Here is a 22,338-nt window from a genome sequence, read left to right on the forward strand (position 1 = left end):
TATCAGGGCCATTTTATGATTCACTGATATTAGATACAGTTCCTTTAAATGAGATTTGGCATAAAATCTGAATGAATTCTTTTTACACAAGTGATTTATCTCAGAAGATAACCACCACTGTTCATGTGTGAAACAGACAGACAGACGGACAGAGAGAGAGAGAGAGAGAGAGAGAGAGAGAGAGAGAGAGAGAGAGAGAGAGAGAGAGAGAGAGAGAGAGAGAGAGAGAGAGAGACAAGACTACAGTACATCAGAGCGAACAGAGATGCAGTAGTAGGAGGAAGACAGATGTCCTTATATCCTCATGGCTATCTACTTTTGAGAACCGTTTGATAACACATATATTATGGCTTCAATTACAACGTATTTTCTAATGTGGCACCTGTAGCCTGTATTACTGTAATTAATTCAGCACCCAGGGTGATTTCAAACAAAAAATGTATCTTGCATTATTTACAGTTGGATGAACTGATTGTTAAAAGTACTAAACTAAAAGTTCTCATTACCACAATAATCTTGTGTTTAACACAATGATTATGTTGACTGAAAATATGTAAATGAAAGCATGAGATCATGTTTTGAAAGAATGACTAGCTGTGCTACATGTGTGATGGGATCATTTTGGATTTTTGTACCAAGTGTTTTGAGAATGTACAGCTTACTTGTGAAAATAGTAGAAAAAAAACTGCAGTTACATTACGTAATACAATGACATAACTTAAAAAAATCGAATCCATAATGATATATAGTGTGTTATCAAAGTTATGATGAAGTTATGAAATAATGACATCACTCTCCCTTCTACTAATGCATGTCAGTCTGATGTACTGTTCACCGTCATTGACTGTTTCCTCTCCCTTGCATGTTCACAGATAGCGCACAGATAGTCTCTCTCTCTCTCTCTCTCTCTCTCTCTCGTGCGCATGCGTGAGCTGACTGAGGCTGTGAGTGCGGAGAGCGCGTGGTGAGTGCTGAGTGTTGTTTGAGTGCGAGTGATTTCTTTTCGTGGCTGCTGTGCCAACTAATATTTCACCCTCGTTTATTCTTTCTCTTTTCTCTCTCCCTTTTCTCTCTTTGTTTTTTTGCGGTTTAGTTGCCAATAATAGTTTTTTGGTGCGTTGATCCGGGCCGAGTGCTACCTTTAGGGAAGCATGGCGGTCCCGGAGTCGCGAGTCTTGTTTACACTCACGCGGCGCCACGCAGTGAAAGTGGCGGCGGCAGTGAGTGTAGAGGACTGTTGTTTGGCTATAGGAGAAGTTGTGGGCCATGAGTGCATTCTGTCAGCCTCAAAAATGAATAACGCTAATGTTATATTTTTAAACAGTGTAGACAAAGCAAATGAACTAGTTGAGAGTGGGATTTTTATTGATGGTTTGTTTACACCTGTTCTTCCATTGTCAATGCCATCTAAAAAAGTAACATTGTCCAATGTCCCCCCGTTCATCAGTGACCAGTTATTAAATCAATCTCTTTCCCGTTATGGAAAAGTGGTGTCGCCGATTAAAAGAATACCAATTGGAAGCGGATCTCCGTTGTTGAAGCACATAGTTTCTTTTAGGCGATTTGCCTACATGATCGTGAAGGATGACGCTGAACTAGACCTTACGTTCAAATTCCGGATCGATGATTTTGATTATGTTGTATTTGCAACAACAGGGAAGATGAAATGTTTCGGTTGCAATAAAGTGGGACATTTAGTACGTGATTGCCCTGATAAAAAAGAAACATCTGTAGCAGAGCAAAATATAGATGATGCAAATGTTCCACTCGCGACACGTCAACCTATAGACAGCACAGACGCGATCGCGGCAGAGCGAGCTGTACCTGTGACGATTGCAACAGAGCTGCAAGAGGTAAATCAGGCCTCTTCCGCGATTACTGTAATAAAGTCGCCTAATAGAAAGGAAGATGATGCGGAGTCTACCGGGTCTTTTGATGACGGACGTTCTTTAAAAGATCAAATAGGACTCACTTGCCCGGACAGGGACACCTTAAATAAGGTGTCAGAGGTCTCCCAGCGCGAGGGGGGAAAACTACCTCCGATCGAGCACAGAAGTGAGAACGATGGCATTGACAAAGAGACAGAACGCGCTCTGTTTAAAGTACCGCTAAAACGGAGGAAAAGTGAGAATACTTGTGAGTCGGGACCTGTAAAGAAAACAAATGTAAATGTAGCTGATAGTGAGGACCAGGGTGAAACCGAGAGTGATTGTGAATCTGATTCTAGCCTTCCTTTTTCTCAGAGTGAATGTGTGAGTCGAAATTATGAAATGGAAGATATAAGACTCTTTCTTAAAGCAACAAAAAATAGAAGAGGAGTACGAGTGAATGAATATTTTCCTGATCTTAAGCAGTTCATTGAAAAAACAAGGTGTCTGATGGCTGAAGGATGTTTTACTAATAAGGAAATTTACAGGTTAAAAAAAATATTGAGAAAACTCAATACTGAAATTAGTAATGATGGTGATGAAAAAAGCTAATTTAATGATAATCAGTGGTTTGTTTTTACTGTTTTGTTTTTTATTCATTATGGGTGAAGTTAGTGTTGCTTCAGTGAATGTAAATGGAGCAAGAGATGTGAAAAAAGGGTAGCATTATATGAAATGTCTAAAGAGAAAAAACTAGATATTATTTTACTTCAAGAAACTCACAGTGATTTAAAGAATGCTGCAGATTGGGAAAGGGAATGGGATGGCATCTCTATTTTAAGTCATAACACTGCTGTTAGTGGCGGAGTCGCCATTTTATTTTCTAAAAATTTTAAACCAATTTCTTATGATGTTGAAGAGATTATAAAGGGCAGATTTTTAAAGGTTCGAGCTTTATTTGAAAGTCATGTTTTTGTTTTTTTTTGTGTTTATGTCCCTACCTCAGGAGTCGAAAGAATGCTGTTTTTAAATACCCTCAATTCAACCCTGCAAAATTGTAATAGTGAAGAGTTTTTGTTTCTGGGCGGCGATTTTAACTGTACAGAACAAAATCTTGATAGAAATCACACGGAGCCCCATGAGCCATCCCGTAAGAGACTCATTCAAGTCATTAAAACACATGAATTGTGTGATATATGGAGACATGTCAATGGTAGTCTAAGGCAATATACTTGGGCTCATACCCGTGGGAGGGTTTTTTCTTTAGCTAGGTTGGATAGATTTTATGGTTTTAAACATCAATGTGGTATTTTTAGCAAATGTTTGATTGTTCCTGTTAGTTTCTCTGACCATAGTATGGTGGTGTGTTCTTTTATTTTGAGCTCCACAAGACCAAATAGTGCTTATTGGCATTTTAATAGTTCACTGTTAAATGATAAACATTTTAAGGATACTTTTAAATATTTTTGGGAGAATTTTAGAGCCACAAGGAATTCTTACCAGTCTTTAAATCAGTGGTGGGATTTTGGTAAAGTGCAAATTAAACAGTTTTGTCAACAGCATACTCGAAATATCACTATACAGTTATCAAAATCAATGAAAAATTTGGAGACAGCAATAGTTAAACTTCAAGAATTAGCAGATTCAACTGGGGGGAATAATGTTTTAGAAACTCTTTCAGTTAAAAAAACTCAGCTTAGTGATCTTTTAGAGGTTAAGGTGCAAGGAGCTCTGGTTCGGTCCCGTTTCCAGAATATTGACCAAATGGATGCTCCAACTAAATTTTTCTTTAATTTAGAAAAAAAGAATGGACAAAAAAGATTAATTCATGCTCTGCGCTCTGAATCTGGGATGTTGTTATCTGATCCCATTGATATTAGAAAGAGAGCAGTTTGTTTTTACGAAAAGCTGTACAGCTGTGAATGTGTTGCAGAGCCTGACAGTGACAATGTCTTCTTTGAAAGTTTGGCACAGGTGTCTGAGGATGCCAATACAGAACTCAGTAAGGCCATGAGCCTCGACGAGTTATACAAGGCCCTTCAGGGCATGGAGTCCGGGAAGGCTCCCGGCATCGATGGTCTCCCAGCGGACTTTTATAAGTCTTTCTGGACAGTATTGGGGGAAGATTTGCTCGCGGTGCTTAACGAAAGCTTGGCTGGAGGGCGGCTGCCGTTGAGCTGCCGTAGAGCAATTCTTACACTTCTCCCAAAAAAAGGAGATCTAACGGACATTAGGAACTGGCGCCCTGTGTCGCTGCTTTGTACAGATTACAAACTGCTCTCAAAAACTTTGGCAAATAGGATGGCGGAAACAATGGAGCAAGTTATTCACCCGGACCAGAGCTATTGCATACCTGGTAGGTCCATTTTTGATAATATTTCTTTAGTACGCGATATTTTAGAGGTCTCCAAGTTGTTTAATTTAGATTGTGCTTTGTTTTCTCTGGATCAAGAAAAGGCGTTTGATAGAGTTGAACATAATTACCTCTGGAAAACTTTAAGAGCTTTTGGGTTCTGCCAAGATTTTGTAGATATGATTAAGACGCTGTATACGGATGTTGAGAGTTTGCTGAAAGTGAACGGTGGCTTATGCACTCCTTTCAAGGTTGGTAGAGGTGTAAGGCAAGGATGTGCATTGTCAGGAATGCTTTATTCATTAGCCATAGAACCTTTATTGCAGCAGATACGAGTACTTTTGAGTGGGTTACACATACCTGGCTCTAACAGTAAAATTCATTTGTCAGCTTATGCTGATGATGTGATTGTAATGGTTAGTAGTCAAAAAGATATAGAGATTTTAACGAAATTACTTGAAGATTTTAAAGATATATCTTCTGCTAAAGTAAACTGGAACAAAAGTGAAGCTTTTATATGTGGAAAGTGGAATAGAGAAGAGTTAAGCATTCCTGATGGTTTAATTTGGAGTAAAGGGGGTTTTAAATATTTGGGGGTCTTTTTAGGAGATGAAACAACTGTATTGAAAAATTGGGAAGGGATTACTGAAAAAGTTAAAGGACGTTTAGCCAAGTGGAAATGGTTAGCCCCAAACATGTCTTATAAAGGGCGTATATTAATTATTAATAATTTAATTGCATCCTCTCTTTGGCATAAACTAGCATGCATAGATCCACCTTTAAAACTGATGAATGAAATCCAAGCACTACTGGTGGATTTTTTTCTGGGGTAAAATGCACTGGATCACTAAGAGCATTTTGTTTTTGTCCAAAGAAGAAGGTGGACAAGGACTGGTAAACTTGCAAAGCAGAACAGCAACTTTCCGCTTGCAATTTATTCAAAAGCTTCTTTCGGGGTCAAGTGACTTTTGTTGGAGAGTAGCTGCTTGTGCTATTCTACGGAGTTTGGGAGGTCTACAGATGGACAAATCGCTCTTCTTTTTAGACCCCCTAAGACTGAACACTTCCAATATGCCAATTTTTTATCGCAATCTTTTTAAAGTATGGGGTCTTTTTAATCAACAAAGGACACTGTGTAAGAAATCACTTTTCTGGTTGCTAAATGAACCCATAATATATGGAACCCGTCTGGATATTTCTGCTGTTGGACATACTTTTTCTGGACTAAATGCTATCCTTTGCAAATCCAAGATTACTACCTTAAATCTTCTGTTGAATATGGCTGGACCTAATTTTAGGAACATTGAGCAGGCAGCTTCATATCTAGGAATGTTCTCAACCCGGATAGTTGCTCAATTGATGGCAAAATGGCAGTCTGCTCTTACAGAGGAAGAAAGACAATTAATAAAGGACTATTATGCGGGAGTAGAGACTCCTAATGCAAAGGACCCTTTTCCGGCTTTACTTTTGTCTCCTAAACTAGAAGATTGTACAGGTATGTTTTTAAAAACTGGGAAGTCTTTGGTTTTGGATTTCTTTTCGGTTGCAGGGAAAGTTTTGTACAAAGCTTGTGTTTTGGTCTTTAACAAGAAGATTTTAGATGGCAAAATGGACACACCATGGAGATCGTTCTTAAAACTGGATGAAAATGTTAAACCTGAATGGAGAATTTTGTATAAGCCACCGTTAACAAAGAGAGTTGGGGATATACAATGGAGGGTTCTCCATGGAGCAATAGCTGTCAAGGCTTTTATCTCTGTTTTAAATCCTGAGGTTGGCTCTGAATGTCCTTTTTGTTTTAAGAAAGAAACTGTTTTTCATGCATTCATGGAGTGCTCTAGATTGAAGCCCTTATTTAATGTATTAAGAAATCTCTTTGATGTTTTTGATGAAAATTTTTCCATGGAATTATTTGTTTTGGGTGTTAAATATGTACAGAAAAGAAAAGTTGACTGTCAATTACTAAATTTTATCTTGGGTCAAGCTAAATTAGCTATCTACTCAAGTAGGAAAAACAAGATTGAACAAAGGTCTGGACATGATGTTACTGTTTTGTTTTCAACTCTGGTAAAGTCTAGAGTGTTGATTGATTTTAATTTTTATAAATCTATGGATGATATTTTGTCTTTTGAACTAAAATGGTGTAGTAAAGGAGCATTGTGCTCGGTGTGTGAAGATGATTTGCTTTTCACAAATTTGTTGTAATTTATTTTATTTATTTATTTATTTATTTATTTATTTTTTAATTTTTTTTTATTTTTTATTTTTATTTATTTATTTATTTTTTTGTCTGTAAGTTGATTTTGTAAATGTGTCTGTGAAAAAATTGTAATAAAGAGTATTTAAAATTCTCTCTCTCTCTCTCTCTCTCTCTCACAATTTTTGTGCATTGTACTAACACAAATGAAAATATACTGAAATGTTTGTAAAAAGGTTTTATTAAGAGTTTTGATATTAAGGCCGGAAACACACTGCAAGCGTGTTGTGAGCGTAGCGTTTCTGTTGCATGTCAGCCGCGGGGCAGCTGCCTGCCGTTTTCTCTGTCTTTGCACACCAGGACTCAAGGTGCAGATCCACTTGTCCGTGCAACACTTCTGTCGCGTCGCGCACCACTTTATTCCTATGGGTGACGTCAAGCTTTAACTTTAACGCTCCCGCATAGCATTCTGGGAAAGGCAGTGCTGCATTTGAACCGATTTGAACGCACAAATGAGGGGAAGCATCACAACATCACGCTTCAGTCGTGTCGCAAAAGTGGGTCTCCACGGTCAGGAGCGTGTCTGATGTGGCGCTGCTGCTGCTATTGATGTACAGGCAAGACTTTATCTTAAATATAAATATATTGCCAATTGATACCGCATATTATATTATATTACATTATATTATATATGAATAAATCCTCATAAATATTACATACTGCACTTTTAGGTTTTCAGTTTTTGTAGGTTGAATTATTATTATTGTTTTTTAAATAAACTATAAGTACATTACATGTTTTAAACTCGGTTTGTTATTGTAAAACAAACTTTTTGCAAAACAATTCTCTACATTAGACACATCACTCAAAACTCAAAAGCTCATTTGTTGTTTCATTTAGAAAACACTGCCATTCAAATACGTACAAACACTCAACGGTTGTGTGTGAAAATCTTTTAAATAAACTGGTCTTAAAAATCAAAGTAAGAAAATTATTATTTTACCCCATTATATTTCATAGAGTATGTATAGGCTTACAATATATGAATACTGCAATTTTTTTTTTTTTTTAAACAAACAAACACTAAAGCACTTTATACAATATACATTTTTTCACATCAGCTTCACAATAGTAACAATTTCATATTCTGTTGTGAAGGAGCTGTAAGTGTTATTATTCAGCTCAAGTCCATTCAGTATTTATTCAGTTCGGTTCCATAACCGTGTAAAATTCATCAGTTGTACATACATATTGTACATACAGTGTATTTTGTGCACATACATGTACATGCAACAAACTCCTGCACACTCAACTGCTCTCTGAACGAGCAAAAGAGACGAGATAACAGTGTTTTACATTTTTCGCATCCGTGTGTAGGTTGGCTTGAATGTGGCTAATCATTTTATGTTTGTGTGTAGAGTTACAGAAAGATTTGAAGATTTAAATAGTTTTGAATGAAGTGTTCGCTTTTGCAAGAGATGTCTGACATTTTTCATGGTGTGTGTGTGTGTGTGTGTGTGTTGTGGTTTTGTGTTTAGAGATTTTAGAAATTAAGCCATAGTTTAAAAAAACTGTACAAAAGTACAATGGAATTGCATAGGCTAAAACAATAAATATTTAATAGAACAATAACTGAAGAATAAAAAGAAAATATGAGTAAAATATGAAATGTGGATATGTATGGTAGTGGAGGGACAAGTGAATGTGGTAATCCACTGAAAGCAGTGGGGTTGAATTGATCATGTAATAAAATATTAACCTGAACTAAAATATGTGGTCTATTTGTGTTTGTTCAGTCTACCTTTTTTGCTCTCCAAAAGTCTTGTTACAAGTTTTGTTTATTTATTTAGAATTACATAAGAATCTTCAACAACCCCAGGGTTACTCTCACTTTTATCAGTAGGCTACAGTGACTCACTGAAGGGACGTCAGGGCATGTTCAGAGACGAGATAAAAATCGTCCCAGCCGGGAAAGGAATATTTAGAAGGAATCAGAAAGTGTGGGGGCGATGCACATAGTAGTGAAAGTAGTGGAGAAGCGCACATCTCGGTGGGCGTTTATGCATTACTTCTTCAGAAAAGACGCTCTCCAATGGAAAGCAACGGGACTGAAGATCTTATGTTGTCGCAGGGCATGGATTTAAGTAGTAAGTAGCCTATGCATGAATGATGTCTTGACGATTCTACCGAAGTGATCAATGCAGAACTGTGTTAACGCTTCTGAAACTCACGCTCTCTCTCTGGGTAGCCTATATAAAAACGTGCTTTTGCGCAGATATTTTAAAAATGCGGATACATTTAAGTTAAGTGGCCTAAAGTCATTAATAAAAACTTTATTGGCAATTAATGTAGCCTACATTCAAATATGATTATGTATAGGGCAATGAACAGACAAAAGGGGGTTATACAGAAATGACCAGTTTTTTCCCCCCTTGAAATAATTAGGTAAACTACATACATTGACATGAAATAGCTTATTTGATTTGTCTTAAATGTTTAGTTCCCCAAAACTGAAAATTAAGTCATTAATTACTCACCCTAATGCCGTTCGACTCATCTTCGGAACACAAATTAATATTTTTGTTGAAATCCAAAGGCTCAGAAAGGCCTCTATTGACACCAATGTAATTTTCTCTCTCAAGGACCAAAAAGGCAGTAAAGACCTCACAAAACCTATCTCTGTGGATCTACAATAATTTTATGAAGAAACGAAAATAGTTTTTTGTGCGTAAAAAATAAATAAATAACGAGTTATATAGTGATGATGGATGGCCGATTTCAAAACACCAAACCGGAGCTCTCGGATCGCGTGTCAAACCGCCAAACTGCTAAAATCACGTGATTTTGGCGATCCGAACCGCTGATTCGATACGCTGATTCATAACGGTTCGATGCGAAGCAGTGTTTTGAAATCGGCCATCGCTATAAGTCGTTATTTTGTTTTTGTTTTTTGTTTTTTTGCACACAAAAACTATTCTCATTGACGTGCATTTTATGGGTCTTGAAAGAGGAAATGGCATGATGGAGGCCTCTCAATCAAATTTCAACAAAAATATCTTATTTGTGTTCTGAAGATGAACAAAGTTCTTATACAGGTGTCGAACGACATTAGGGTAAGTAATTAATGACAACATTTTCATTTTTGGATGAACTAACCCTTTAATTGTAGATTATTGAGGTTGTGAATTACATCCCCTCTCACATAGAGAAGCTACGGTGGCCGACACAGGGCAAAAAATGTCGCCGTAGGAGAGAAAGTGACTAGCGCTCTGTAGAGAAGTTTGTCTGTTTAGGGCTACTGTAGAAACATGACGGCGCAAAATGGCGAATTAACTGTAATGGGGCCCCATAGACTGTAAAAAATATGAACGTAGGGTCTGTGACGTCCTCCATAGGGTTCTGAAGAGCAGTTTTGAAGCCTCAAAGTCTCACTTCCGGATAACAAAAAATTGGTAAAGAGGTGGGACGTGGTTGTAGCTGAGGTGGCATGATGTCTATAGGCTAAATGCAGAACTTTAAGGCTTAATATAATGTAAACGAATGAATTATAAAAAATAAAAAAATTGTACCAGGCTGTAAACATGTCTTTTTCTGCTGTAAAGTTGGGCATTGTAACATGGAGCTCAGTGAGATACTGCTCCTTTTTGGAGCCAATCTGTAGCAGCCAGCTGATGAATTGCAATTTAAGTCACTTCCGTATTGGCTTCAAGAGAAACTGGGGGAGGTTGCCGCTTGGGGGACCCACGGTGTGTGTAGATTGAAATGGCTCATGCTAATAAAACATAACATTATGTAAGGTCTTTATACACCACTGAAAATGTAGTTATGGATATTATATAGGATTTCTGTCAATAGATCCTCATAAATACTACAGTGCGTTAAAATAGTCTAGCTATCAGAAAATACCTGTGACAGTGCTGATGTCATTGAAGAAACGCTCACTTGTCTTTTTTTTTTTTTTTTTTAAATAATCGTATTTAAAAGTAGAATTCCTGGTGAAAAACTACATTACCCTAGCCTGACAAGCCAGACCCACATCAAGATGTTTGCGGGCAGATTCAATTTGCTGCCGCTAGGGTGCGTCTAGATTTCTAGGCTAACATTACCCATGATTCTGAATACAAATCTCAACCAATCAGAGAATATATGGTACAAGTAGTAAGAGTAGTGTGCTTGCATATATCCCTGTGCTCTCAAAATACTTAAATATTTCTGTGAATTTCCTTCATACTTCATACTAAGATCAACATCTTTAAATCATTAGTTCTATATCTATTGGGTTTCAATTCAATTTAATTTGCAATTCTTCATGGGATTGTAGTTTTTTTCTTCATTAAAGCCATCGAGTTCACAGATTTTGTTAACACTGTCTTTTTGTCTGATTCTCAAATACTTTTTTTGCTTTAATCAAAGTTTGGCTCATGGCCATAAAAATCCCTATGGGCAAAATGAATGGGGAAAAGACGGCTAAAAAAGTTGGCATGCACTGTTGCGCTCTATTATAGAAAATATTTGACAGTTCAGTTCTGTGACCAACCAGAGTTGAGTAATCCAGAGAGTTATTTCATGTTACTATTACCTTTTGATTTAAGAAATGTATAATGCCATAATGTTTATTAATGTTAAGTAACATTGAATATTGCTAATTTGTTACTTAATGGATCTACTAATGTAATTCATTATTGTACTAGTCACACATTTTCTCATTGGATTGGTTGTTTTATAGGAGTTCTGGTAGTTGTCTTCAGCATGGTTGCCTCTGAACTGTCTCACGTCCACACTAGACCAGTTGACTTTGTCTGTAACAGCGAGGCCAGAAGAGCGATGAACAAGGTGAAGGACTTACAAGAGGAAATGGTAAGACTGTGGTAGCTTAATTGTTCTTTCAATTATTTTTGTGTTTCTTAGGATGTTTATCTGTGGCCTATACCATATTGTTTAAATTCGTATCTTACATCATATTAATATTACATATAATTTTACAAGGATAGTGAAACCATTTAAATGTAGGCACAAGGAGTGAGAATATATTCATCTGTGAATGGACTTGGACTGACCAAAATTAGCTTATGTTGTGGGCTAAAATCAAATTATACCCAAATAACCTTCAATTGGATATAGGTTATATAAAGTAAATGTAATACTTTTTCAATTCATCACCATTTATTTGTGTTTGTTTGTTTGTAAAGAACTGCTGGAATCAATACCAAGTTACCCTTCGTATATTTTTTAGCATAGCTGAGCCTCATTAGGATGTTTGCATGCTACACTTCACTTGACAGATATTTGTCAGTTTATCTATTTGCATGTTGACTGTCTCGCTTGATTCTCTGCTGTCATCCTCTGTCTTGGAGTCATCCGTTATCTTATCGACTTGACTCTGTGTTTGTTTGACAGTTTGCCACTCTGACTCCTCAGCGTCTACATCTCTGCTTGTCTATCCACCGGTGAGACTTTTGATAGGCTGTACTTTTCACTCCCTTTACAGAAAGTCTGCAGTGCTGTAGATGCTCTACCCTCTTCTATTCAATTACCATGCGTCGGCATTAACAAACCAACCTGGGAGAGAAAATCGGTGAGTCGTTCAATGCAGCCCACTCCCACACACACTCCCTCCATTACAGCATCAACCCACTCACGCTGCTCTCAGGCACACAATCTTTGAGACACCTGTACCCAGAGGAAAGGAAAATCAAACATGAGATCTCCTTCTCAACTCACATCTTTCTCCTAGACAGAAATGAGATCAAGTGAACATCAAATTGAGACATAAGGCTTAGTGACCTGCTTCTCACATGTTTCTCCTGAGACAATAAATGACATTCTCTCACGTTTATCTCCTCTAAAGTTTCATAAGAGATCTCGGTAACATTTCGCACTGTGCTCAGATTATTCTCCTTAACCAGAGACACTCACACTCTCACATTTATCTCCTCTAAAGCTTCATGGAAGATCTCAGTAACATCACTCACTGTGCTCAAATTATTCTCCTTAACCAGAGATGCTTACACTCTCACATTGATCTCCTCTAAAGCTTCATAAGAGATCTCGGTAACATCACTCACTGAGCTCAGATTATTCTCCTTAACCATAGACACTTACACTCTCACACTGATCTGCTCTAAAGCTTCATAAGAGAACTCAGTAACATCACTTACTGTGCTCAGATTATTCTCCTTAACCAGAGACACTCACACGCTCACGTTTATCTCCTCTAAAGCTTCATAAGAGATCTCGGTAACATCACTCACTGTGCTCAGATTATTCTCCTTAACCAGAGACGCTTAAACTCTTACATTTATCTCCTCTAACGCTTCATAAGAGATCTCAGTAACATCACTCACTGTGCTCAGATTATTCTCCTTAGTTAAAGACTCTGGCACTCTCACATTTGTCAAACAAGTGATGTGCCCTATGCAAATAAACTGTACAGCTTTCTTATTGTATCAACAATTAACCTTATTTACTGAGGTATTTTCTAAAACTGTAGAGGAGATAAATGTGAGAGCTTCAGAGTCTTTAGTTTAGAAGAAAAATCTGAGCACAGTGTGTTGTTGAGATCTCTTCTAAACTTTAGAGGAGACAAATGTGAGCTTCAGAGTGTTACTGAGGGGAAAAACATCTGAGCACAGTGTGTGATGATGTTGAGATCTCTTATGAATCTTCAGAGAAGACAGGTGTGAGAGCTCCAGTGTTTCTCGCCAAAGGAGAAAAGTCTGAGCACAGTGTGTGATGATGTTGAGATCTCTTATGAATCTTCAGAGAAGACAGGTGTGAGAGCTCCAGTGTTTCTCGCTAAAGGAGAAAAGTCTGAGCACAGTGTGTAATGATGTTGAGATCTCTTATGAATCTTCAGAGAAGACAGGTGCGAGAGCTCCAGTGTTTCTCGCTAAAGGAGAACAGTCTGAGCACAGTGTGTTGTTGAGATCTCTTCTAAACTTTAGAGGAGACAAATGTGAGCTTCAGAGTCTTACTGAGGGGAAAAACATCTGAGCATAGTGTGTGAGGATGTTGAGATCTCTTATGAATCTTCAGAGAAGACAGGTATGAGAGCTCCAGTGTTTCTCGCCAAAGGAGAAAAGTCTGAGCACAGTGTGTGATGATGTTGAGATCTCTTATGAATCTTCAGAGAAGACAGGTGTGAGAGCTCCAGTGTTTCTCGCTAAAGGAGAAAAGTCTGAGCACAGTGTGTAATGATGTTGAGATCTCTTATGAATCTTCAGAGAAGACAGGTGCGAGAGCTCCAGTGTTTCTCGCTAAAGGAGAACAGTCTGAGCACAGTGTGTTGTTGAGATCTCTTCTAAACTTTAGAGGAGACAAATGTGAGCTTCAGAGTCTTACTGAGGGGAAAAACATCTGAGCATAGTGTGTGAGGATGTTGAGATCTCTTATGAATCTTCAGAGAAGACAGGTATGAGAGCTCCAGTGTTTCTCGCCAAAGGAGAAAAGTCTGAGCACAGTGTGTGATGATGTTGAGATCTCTTATGAATCTTCAGAGAAGACAGGTATGAGAGCTCCAGTGTTTCTCGCTAAAGGAGAAAAGTCTGAGCACCGTGTGTGATGATGTTGAGATCTCTTCTATATCTTTAAAGGAGACAAATATGAGATTGTTAGAGTTTTTGTCTCAGGAGACAAGTGTGAGAAACAGGAGACTTAAGCAAAGTCTCCATTTAATGTTAATGTATCCTCATTTATGTCTTGCAGAAACATTTGAATTGTTAAAGGTTTTTTTCCCCCTCTGGGTAGCTTATATGTGATTCATCCATGCCATTTCAATCAAGCACAATACATGCAAAGAACAAAACAACCTATGTTAACATGCGTGCAAAATGGGTTGTACAAGATAAACTTTGTAATGTTAAACGAAGAACAAAAAGGTTAAGCAGCAACCATGAAGCACTGGTACATTATAGTATTACATTTGTTATAAATAAATAATTTATCTAGACTAAACAGCATACACTTGTCTGATCACTGTTTGGAATAAGCACAGCATATTAATTTCTGGGTCAATTTTAATGAATAAACAAACCTTGATATTCTGAAACACATAATGCTTTTTGAATGATAGTTTCAGTATTTAAAAATATTAGTACAAATTTAAAAGATAAGTTTATCCTAAAATAAAATTTAAGACATCCGGGGTTGGTAGAAAAACTTCTTAGACTTAAAAGGTAGTCAATAATTCATTTTTGAAAAAAAAACCCAATGTAAAAAAACCAACAACAAAAAACACAGCAAGACAATAAAGAGAACGCCCATGTTTCTGATTTTGCACTCCTTTTTCTCAGATATTTCTCATGTCTCAGTTGTGTCTACTCTTATTTCTCTTATGGATTTTAGGAGAAACATCTGAGACACTGCTGATACTACAACAAGAGCTAAATAAGAATCTCAATTAAGTCTCAGATATTTCTCATGTCTCAGTTGTGTTTACTCTTATTTCTCCTAATGGATTTTAGGAGAAACATGAGAAGACAAATTTAGACAATAAAGAGATTTTCCAAGCTTCTCTCACCACAATCTCAGTTTTGACTCTCTTAGACATCTCTCATTTGTGTCTATATTTGCTTCTCCTAAGGAATTTTAGGAGAAACATCAAATAAACAACTGACACTTAATCAAGAAACATAGGAGAATCACAACTATGTCTCCTGAGCTTAGAAAAAGCAACCAATGAGCAAACTGTTTTTCCTCTGGGTATGTGTGTATTCCAGGTGCATGAGTGGAGGGCTGAGATCCTGCTGTCTTTGGGGACTCTAGCGCAGGATGTGCGGTCTGCCAGGACACTCAGCCAACCTGGCTGTAGACTCACTCTGCTGGAGCGCTTGGAACGCAGTATCAACAACTACTTGCATGTAGTCAGACTGCTCCACATTGAGGTTAGGATGATCAGTTCAACCTTGTGCTGCAGCTCAGATACATATTGGCACAGAGACGAATGGCATGCAAATAGATTGCAAGCCTCTTGAGGAATTCACTCACGTAGGATATTGACTTGCAGAATGAAGAATAAAGGCATAGGATTTACCACAGATCAGACTAAAACATCTGACCCGTCAAAAATAAATATATAATTTAATAATATAAATGATCTTCTATTATTTATTTTGATTTTTTTTTGCTTGCATGCTAAACTTTTGTAAAATGTACTAAATTTAAAAAAATTATATATACAGTTGGCTATATTATACAAGCAAAAAATTATAGTAAATATTTATATGTATATATATACAGTATATATATTTATTTTACATTACTTAGTAATATGTTTAGCATACATTACAAAAGTTCTGAAAATATATATATAGTAATTCTATTCACAATAATAAATATACAATAATTCAGTATATATACACATATACACTATTAGGCATGTTAGTATTTTCACCCCCCAAAATATGCCAATAAGCCAGTTATTTATATATTTTGCAATAGGTGGTCAGTAGGTAATATCAGTTTACATTTTCAAACATTTATTTTGCCATATGTAATAATCCATTCTATTGAGATTTTGGTATGCAGAAGGAGTCTGACAATAGCTGTTTAAAGAAACTGCTGAAACATGAAGAAACTGAAAAAACTGAGACAAAATCCACAAGAACTGCGATAACATCTCTAAGACACTTGAAAAAACCTTCCTGCAAAACAGGTTTAGACACTTGTGTAAAAAATGCTGTAAAATGAGAATGCATTCAAAAGTAATGTCATAAATAGATTTTGTTTATCAATTAACTCCTAATAACTGGTACACTTGCTCATAATTTTGCAGGAGCTTTGCAGGAAGGTTTCTTACAGCATCTTGGAGATGTTGTCGCAGTTCTTGTGGATTTTGTCTCAGTTTTTTCAGTTTCTTCTTGTATGTAAAATGTAAACTGTTACCTACTGACACACTATTGCCAAATATATAAATAACTTGCTTAAAAACATTTTTGCGGGGTAAAAATACTAATGTGCTTAAGACTTTTGCACAGTAATATATATATATATATATATATATATATATATATATATATATATATATATATATATATACATATATACGTATATATATATACGTATATATATATATATATATATATATATATACGAAAAGTATTCAGAACTTCTTAACTGTTTCACTCTTTGTTATATTGCAGCCATTTGCTAAAGTTCTTTTTTTTCTCATTAATGTACAAACAGCACCCCATATTGACAGAAAAACACAGAATTGTTGACATTTTTGCAGATTTATAAAAAAAGAAAAACTGAAATATCACATGGTCCTAAGCTTTCCGACCCTTTGCTCAGTATTTAGTAGAAGCACCCTTTTGATCTAATACAGCCACAAGTCTTTTTGGAACAGTTTTTCACACCTGGATTTGGGGATCCACTGCCATTCCTCCTTGCAGATCCTCTCCAGTTATGTTAGCTCGGGTGGTAAACGTTGGTGGACAGCCATTTTCAGGTCTCTCCAGCGATGCTCAATTGGGTTTAAGTCAGGGCTCTGGCTGGACCATTCAAGAACAGTCACGGAGTTGTTGTGAAGCCACTCCTTTGATATTTTAGCTGTGTGCTTAGGGTCTTGTTGCTGTGTCTTGTTGGAAGGTGAACCTTCGGCCCAGTCTGAGGTCTTGAGCACTCTGGAAAAGGTTTTCGTCCAGGATATCCCTGTACTTGGCCGCTTTCACCTTTCCCTGGATTGCAACCAGTCAGGACGACTTTCCCTGCAGCTGAAAAACACCCCAAAGCATGATGCTGCCACCACCATGCTTCACTATTGGGACTGTATTGGACAGGTGATGAGCAGTGCCTGGTTTTCTCCACACATACCCCTTAGAATCAAGACCAAAAAGTTCTATCTTGGTCTCATCAGACCAGAGAATCTTGTTTCTCACCATCTTGGAGTCCTTCAAGTGTTTTTTTTTAGCAAACTCCATGCAGGCTTTCATGTCTCTTGCACTGAGGAGAGGCTTCCGTCGGGCCACTCTGCCATAAAGCCCCGACTGGTGGAGGGCTACAGTGATGATTGACTTTCTACAATTTTCTCCTATCTCCCGACTGCATCTCTAGAGTTCAGCCACAGTGATCTTTGGGTTCTTCTTTACCTCTCTCACCAAGGCTCTTCTCCCCTGATAGCCAATTTTGCCCGCACAGCCAGCTCTAGGAAGGGGTTCTGGTCGTCCCAAATGTCTTCCATTTAAGGATTATGGAGGCCACTGTGCTCTTAGGAACATAAAGTGCAGCAGATTTTTTTTGTAACCATGGCCAGATCTGTGCCTTGCCACAATTCTGTCTCTGAGCTCTTCAGGCAGTTCCTTTCACCTCATAAATCTCATTTACTCTGACATGCACTGTGAGCTGTAAGGTCTTATATAGACAGGTGTGTGGCTTTCCTAATCAAGTCCAGTCAGTATTATCAAACACAGCTGGACTCAAATGAAGTTGTAGAACCATCTCAAAGATGATCAGAAGAAATGGACAGCACCTGAGTTAAATATATGAGTGTCACAGCAAAGGGTCTGAATACTTAGGACCATGTGATATTTCAGTTTTTCTTTTTTAATAAATCTGAAAAATGTCAACAATTCTGTGTTTGTCATTCAAAATGGGTTGCTGTGTGTACATTAATGACAAAAAAACGAACTTAAATGATTTTAGCAAATTGCCACAATATAACAGATTGAAAAATTCAAGGGGATCTGAATTCTTTCCATACCGACTGTATATATATTCATATGGTAATATTAATTAGTAGCATATATAAATATACTGTATATCATTAGAATATATGCAAATCATTTATGCATGTGGGAAACGAAGGCTGGTCCGTGTGGTTTGATCAAACAGATGAACTACTGTAGCTCAAATTGCATGGGCACCCCTGACCACAGACCAGTCAGGGTGGCCATGCTGACTAGCCTGACAAGCCAGACCCACATCAAGATGTTTGGTCTGGAAACTCACCATAGACAGGGCTCAATCTGAGGGGCGGGATAAACGGTTGTCTTTTAAACTCCCTCTCCACGCGATAGGATAGCGCAACACCAAAACCAGAGCAACGAAGGTGAAACAGAGCTTGTTGATAGATTAAACATTCACTGTATCCGGTCGGCTAAACTCCGAACACATCTTCCCTTTTTAAGAATGACTTCAGTGCCGTTCTTTGTTCTTTTCTCAGAGAAAAGCTTAACTCCAAGTCTTCCAGAGTCACGGTCAGAGCTGATTCGAAAGACCTCTGCCGTTCGCCAGTTTCTGTGTTTACTAGAAGCACGCAAACGCAACTCGGCCGTCGTCATTATGGCCCCGCCCGCCGACTCTATACATGATGTGATTGGCCCGTCCAGAGTGAGGGGAATACAGCTCAGAAGGGTATTGAGAGTTCCTAGACGACACTTGCGGGCAGATTAAATTTGCTGCCGCTAGGGTGCGTCTAGATTTCTAGGCTACATGCTGACCCTTGTCCACTGCCAAAAGCGCTAACAGCAGCAGAAACATGTACCATGTAGCAAAGGAAAAAGGTGGCCTTGTCTGATGATTCACGTTTTCTTTTACACCACCTGGATGGCCGGGTACGTGTGCATTATTTACCTGTGTAGTTGTGGCTGTTTTGACAGCAAAAGTGGGACCAAGACAATATTAGAAAGGTGAACATAATGTTAATAATAATAAATAATAATACATTTTATTTGTATTGCACTTTACATTTGGAACAAATCTTGAAGTGCTACAGTTAAGATGATTTAAAAAATGTAAAATAATAATAGATTTAATAGTAAAAGTCATAAGTTCTTCTAAAAAAAAAATGTTTTAAGTCCTTTTTTTAAATTCTCAAGAGCTTGAGGTGCACTCAAATGGTCAGGTAGGGCATTCCGAGGAACGGCAGAACAGAAAGCCTGATCAACCCATAGTGATGAGCTTAGTCTTGGGTGGATGGAGGCGGTTTGAGTTTGAATATTCATGTTATCTTGTGCTTAACATAACATAACATAACATAACATAACATAACATAACATAACATAACATAACATAACATAACATAACATAACATAACAAACATGTTATGCTTGATCGGTGTATATAAATATGAAAATGTATTCAATTATAAGACTTGATTGCACCTAGCAAAACAAATTATTTAATAATGTAATAGCGATAATCTAATTTTACAACGTGCTAGATGCACTTTCATATTATTATTATTAATTGTATTATTATTATTATTATATATATATATATATCTTTAAATGCTTTAAAAAGACGTAAATGGAAAGTTGCCATATTTGAATGTGGTTGTGGGACTACGTAGTTCTCAGGGAAAATATCCTGCCTTCCCGGAATCTTTGTTGGTTCATCACGTCATCTTGGTGACTTTGACTCCAGGTGACCTCTGCCTTCCTTCCCCAGGAAAGAAGGGGAGATAGCGACACATACTTGACCCGTGAGAAGGCTGGGAACATAGTGCTCTCTGAAGTGCATTACAGCCATGCCCTGCTGATAAAATATACATGCCGCCACTCCTAGATTAAAGCACGTACTGTGGGGGGATGCTTGACTGTAATTTTGCTGATTTCTGATGTATTTGCTAAACATAATTATGCCAGTGTTTTCACTGATCTCAATGATGACCCACTATCTTCCAAAGTATTAATTTATTTCAATCACACAGTAAAAGCCGTTTCTGTTCAACATACTATGACTATTTCTATCTTGAACACCATTTTCTTTATATGTCCATCTTTTTCTCATCCAGCAGGGAGAGCAAGTAGGGCCCCAGGCAGAGAGATGCCTTTCTCAGCCCTCTAAGGATTTGGGTTTGGTGTTGAAGAAATTTGGGAGTCTTCTCACAGGCAAGCTGGAGTGGCTCATTGCAGAGATGGCAAAGGGGTGCTAGACGGAAAAACTGACTTCTAATCTCAGCCTTTCTTCAAGCTTGTGTAATAGGACCGGACAGGCCCAATCAATTTTAACGATGGTCCACTTTCAAGACGATAGACGGCCATGCACTTTACCAGAGACCACAGATTTACAGAAGAAAAGTTTAAACGACAAGATTCTGCCATCTACTGGATCATAACTGAACTGACTAACCTGTTGGCAGTCACCCACTTGAACTTTTAAAAAAGACAAACTGAAAACTGTGAGTCCTAAATGTTATTTTATACCACAGATTATATTTATTTATTCAATATAGTAGGCTGTATGAAAGTTGACTCATGGTGTAATAGGATATGGAAGACAACCTGAAGCCAATAAAAAGGGCAGAATGTGTGGAAATGCAGTTCACACACAGGAAAGGTCACTTTATCTATACACTCCAACTTATTATTATGTGATATTTGTGCATATAATATATTTTGTATAAAAAAGTCTTTACAATATTTTGTAAAACAAACAAACTAAAAAAACACATTAATTCAGTATTTTTTTATTCAATTGAAACACTGATGCATTAACACAAAACAATGTAAATAAACAGTGCATAATGTGAAAATATGTAATATTTAAATTACTAAATATATTCTCTTTTAAAATTGCTTAAGCAACATTTTTACAACAAGGCTTATTTTGTCAAAAGTAAACACTACACACAGTTCACATATCCACACACACAAGTATCAGAACACCTCAGTTCGTTTGCTAAATGAAACACTTCTTTCAAAATTTTACAATATAACAAAACCCAATTTTGACACCATATGGCACACATATGGTTCATATATACAATCTGATTCTGTTTGATTTATTACACATTGCTCAAAATACAATTAACAAAACCTTACACCCAAACTGCAAAATACCTCTTGCAAAATGAAGCACTGCAGCCAAAACTACATATAGTATTATCAAAATCAAACTTTTGCACGAAATGGCACACACTTCATTCATTTACCAGATTTTTGTCTGACCAGCAAAAAAGTTATATGTTCAATAAGTTATGACAACATATGTTTTTACATTGTTTTAACTTATAAAAATAAGTTAAGAAATGTTAAACTTTTTTTTTATTAGTTATACAAGATGTAACTCATTTTTTAAAGTCAGTTTAACATAATGTAAGTTGAAATAACTTAAACATCCAAGTCGATTGTACTGCAAAAGTAAAAAAAGTAAAAATGTGCCCTTTTTTTACAGTGTACACACTGTTGGGCATAATGTGTATAATATGTATAATGTACAATATTATGTAGTTCAAATTGTAGAAAATTATTCCGTTCACATGCACAGATATATATTTGCAGATACACACATGCTGTTGAAACATTTCACCAAATAAGTCATTTGCACAGCAGATCATTGGATTGAAAAAAAATATGCTGACAATAAATAAATAATTACATCCTGATTGAAGTGTTAATTCAGCAATGAATGTCAGTGTTTTTAAAAAGGCAAACATGTGACTTTATGTCAGGTTATTGTGTCTTATGCAGATAACCATGTTCAGGGCATTTAAAAGGTGCCATTTTGAATTGCAAGATGTGTGTAAAGCAGAAAATGTGTTTAGGCTTTAGGAGACTTGAGGTTTTGCTCTCTGTGTGTCAATTTACTTTTTTTTTTCCCAATTGCTAACACACTAAAATGACATGCACAGCACAATTATTTAAACTGACACACAGAGAGCAAAATCTCTACTCAAGTCTCTTTAAAATTATACTTTTAAAACTACATTAAAATAAACCAGTTAAATTGTAACCAGTTAAAAAAAGATGTTCTCCTCTGGACAGTAGCAGCACACATCAGAGAGGAAAAACAAATCTCTGTTCTGATTTTTCTGCTTATGCTTAATAAATTACAGTTCTGGTTAGGTTCAGGTGTCTCTATAGAGATGACAACTGTAGGCCTAAGTCATTATTCTATATGAGAACTCAAATTATCTGCAAGAGAAGTTTAAAGTAGAGAGCCTAAGGAGTCATTTATGTATTAAATTCTATTTTCAGACA

At 36.9% G+C, this 22,338-nt stretch overlaps 1 protein-coding gene across 3 annotated transcripts; it reads left to right on the plus strand.

Annotated features, from left to right (window-relative positions):
* The first annotated feature begins 8,285 nt into the window (after positions 1 to 8,285).
* Positions 8,286 to 21,737, plus strand: thpo (thrombopoietin). 3 transcript variants are annotated; one of them, XM_067453122.1, is made up of 6 exons: positions 8,286 to 8,565; positions 11,145 to 11,275; positions 11,907 to 11,993; positions 15,136 to 15,300; positions 20,151 to 20,247; positions 20,342 to 21,737. In XM_067453122.1, exons 1-6 carry the CDS (start codon positions 8,511 to 8,513, stop codon positions 20,365 to 20,367), a joined length of 561 nt encoding a protein of 186 aa, XP_067309223.1. In that variant the 5' UTR covers positions 8,286 to 8,510; the 3' UTR covers positions 20,368 to 21,737. The 3 variants fall into 3 exon arrangements, with proteins under 3 accessions (XP_067309223.1, XP_067309222.1, XP_067309221.1); XM_067453121.1 differs by having other exon boundaries at positions 8,288 to 8,565; positions 20,154 to 21,737; XM_067453120.1 differs by having other exon boundaries at positions 8,292 to 8,565; positions 20,151 to 21,737.
* Positions 21,738 to 22,338: the final 601 nt, after the last annotated feature.

The sequence above is a fragment of the Pseudorasbora parva genome, chromosome 9 (assembly GCF_024679245.1).
Source record: "Pseudorasbora parva isolate DD20220531a chromosome 9, ASM2467924v1, whole genome shotgun sequence".
Taxonomy (NCBI): Eukaryota; Metazoa; Chordata; class Actinopteri; order Cypriniformes; family Gobionidae; genus Pseudorasbora; species Pseudorasbora parva.

Bases quoted from the DNA above. Each gene is read 5' to 3' on its own strand.
- thpo (XM_067453120.1), top strand. From the start codon at position 8,511: ATGGAAAGCAACGGGACTGAAGATCTTATGTTGTCGCAGGGCATGGAT. The intron at 8,566-11,144 runs GTAAGTAGCCTA...GTTGTTTTATAG, and splicing joins GCAGGGCATGGATTTAAGTA to GAGTTCTGGTAGTTGTCTTC. The intron at 11,994-15,135 runs GTGAGTCGTTCA...TGTGTATTCCAG, and splicing joins CAACCTGGGAGAGAAAATCG to GTGCATGAGTGGAGGGCTGA.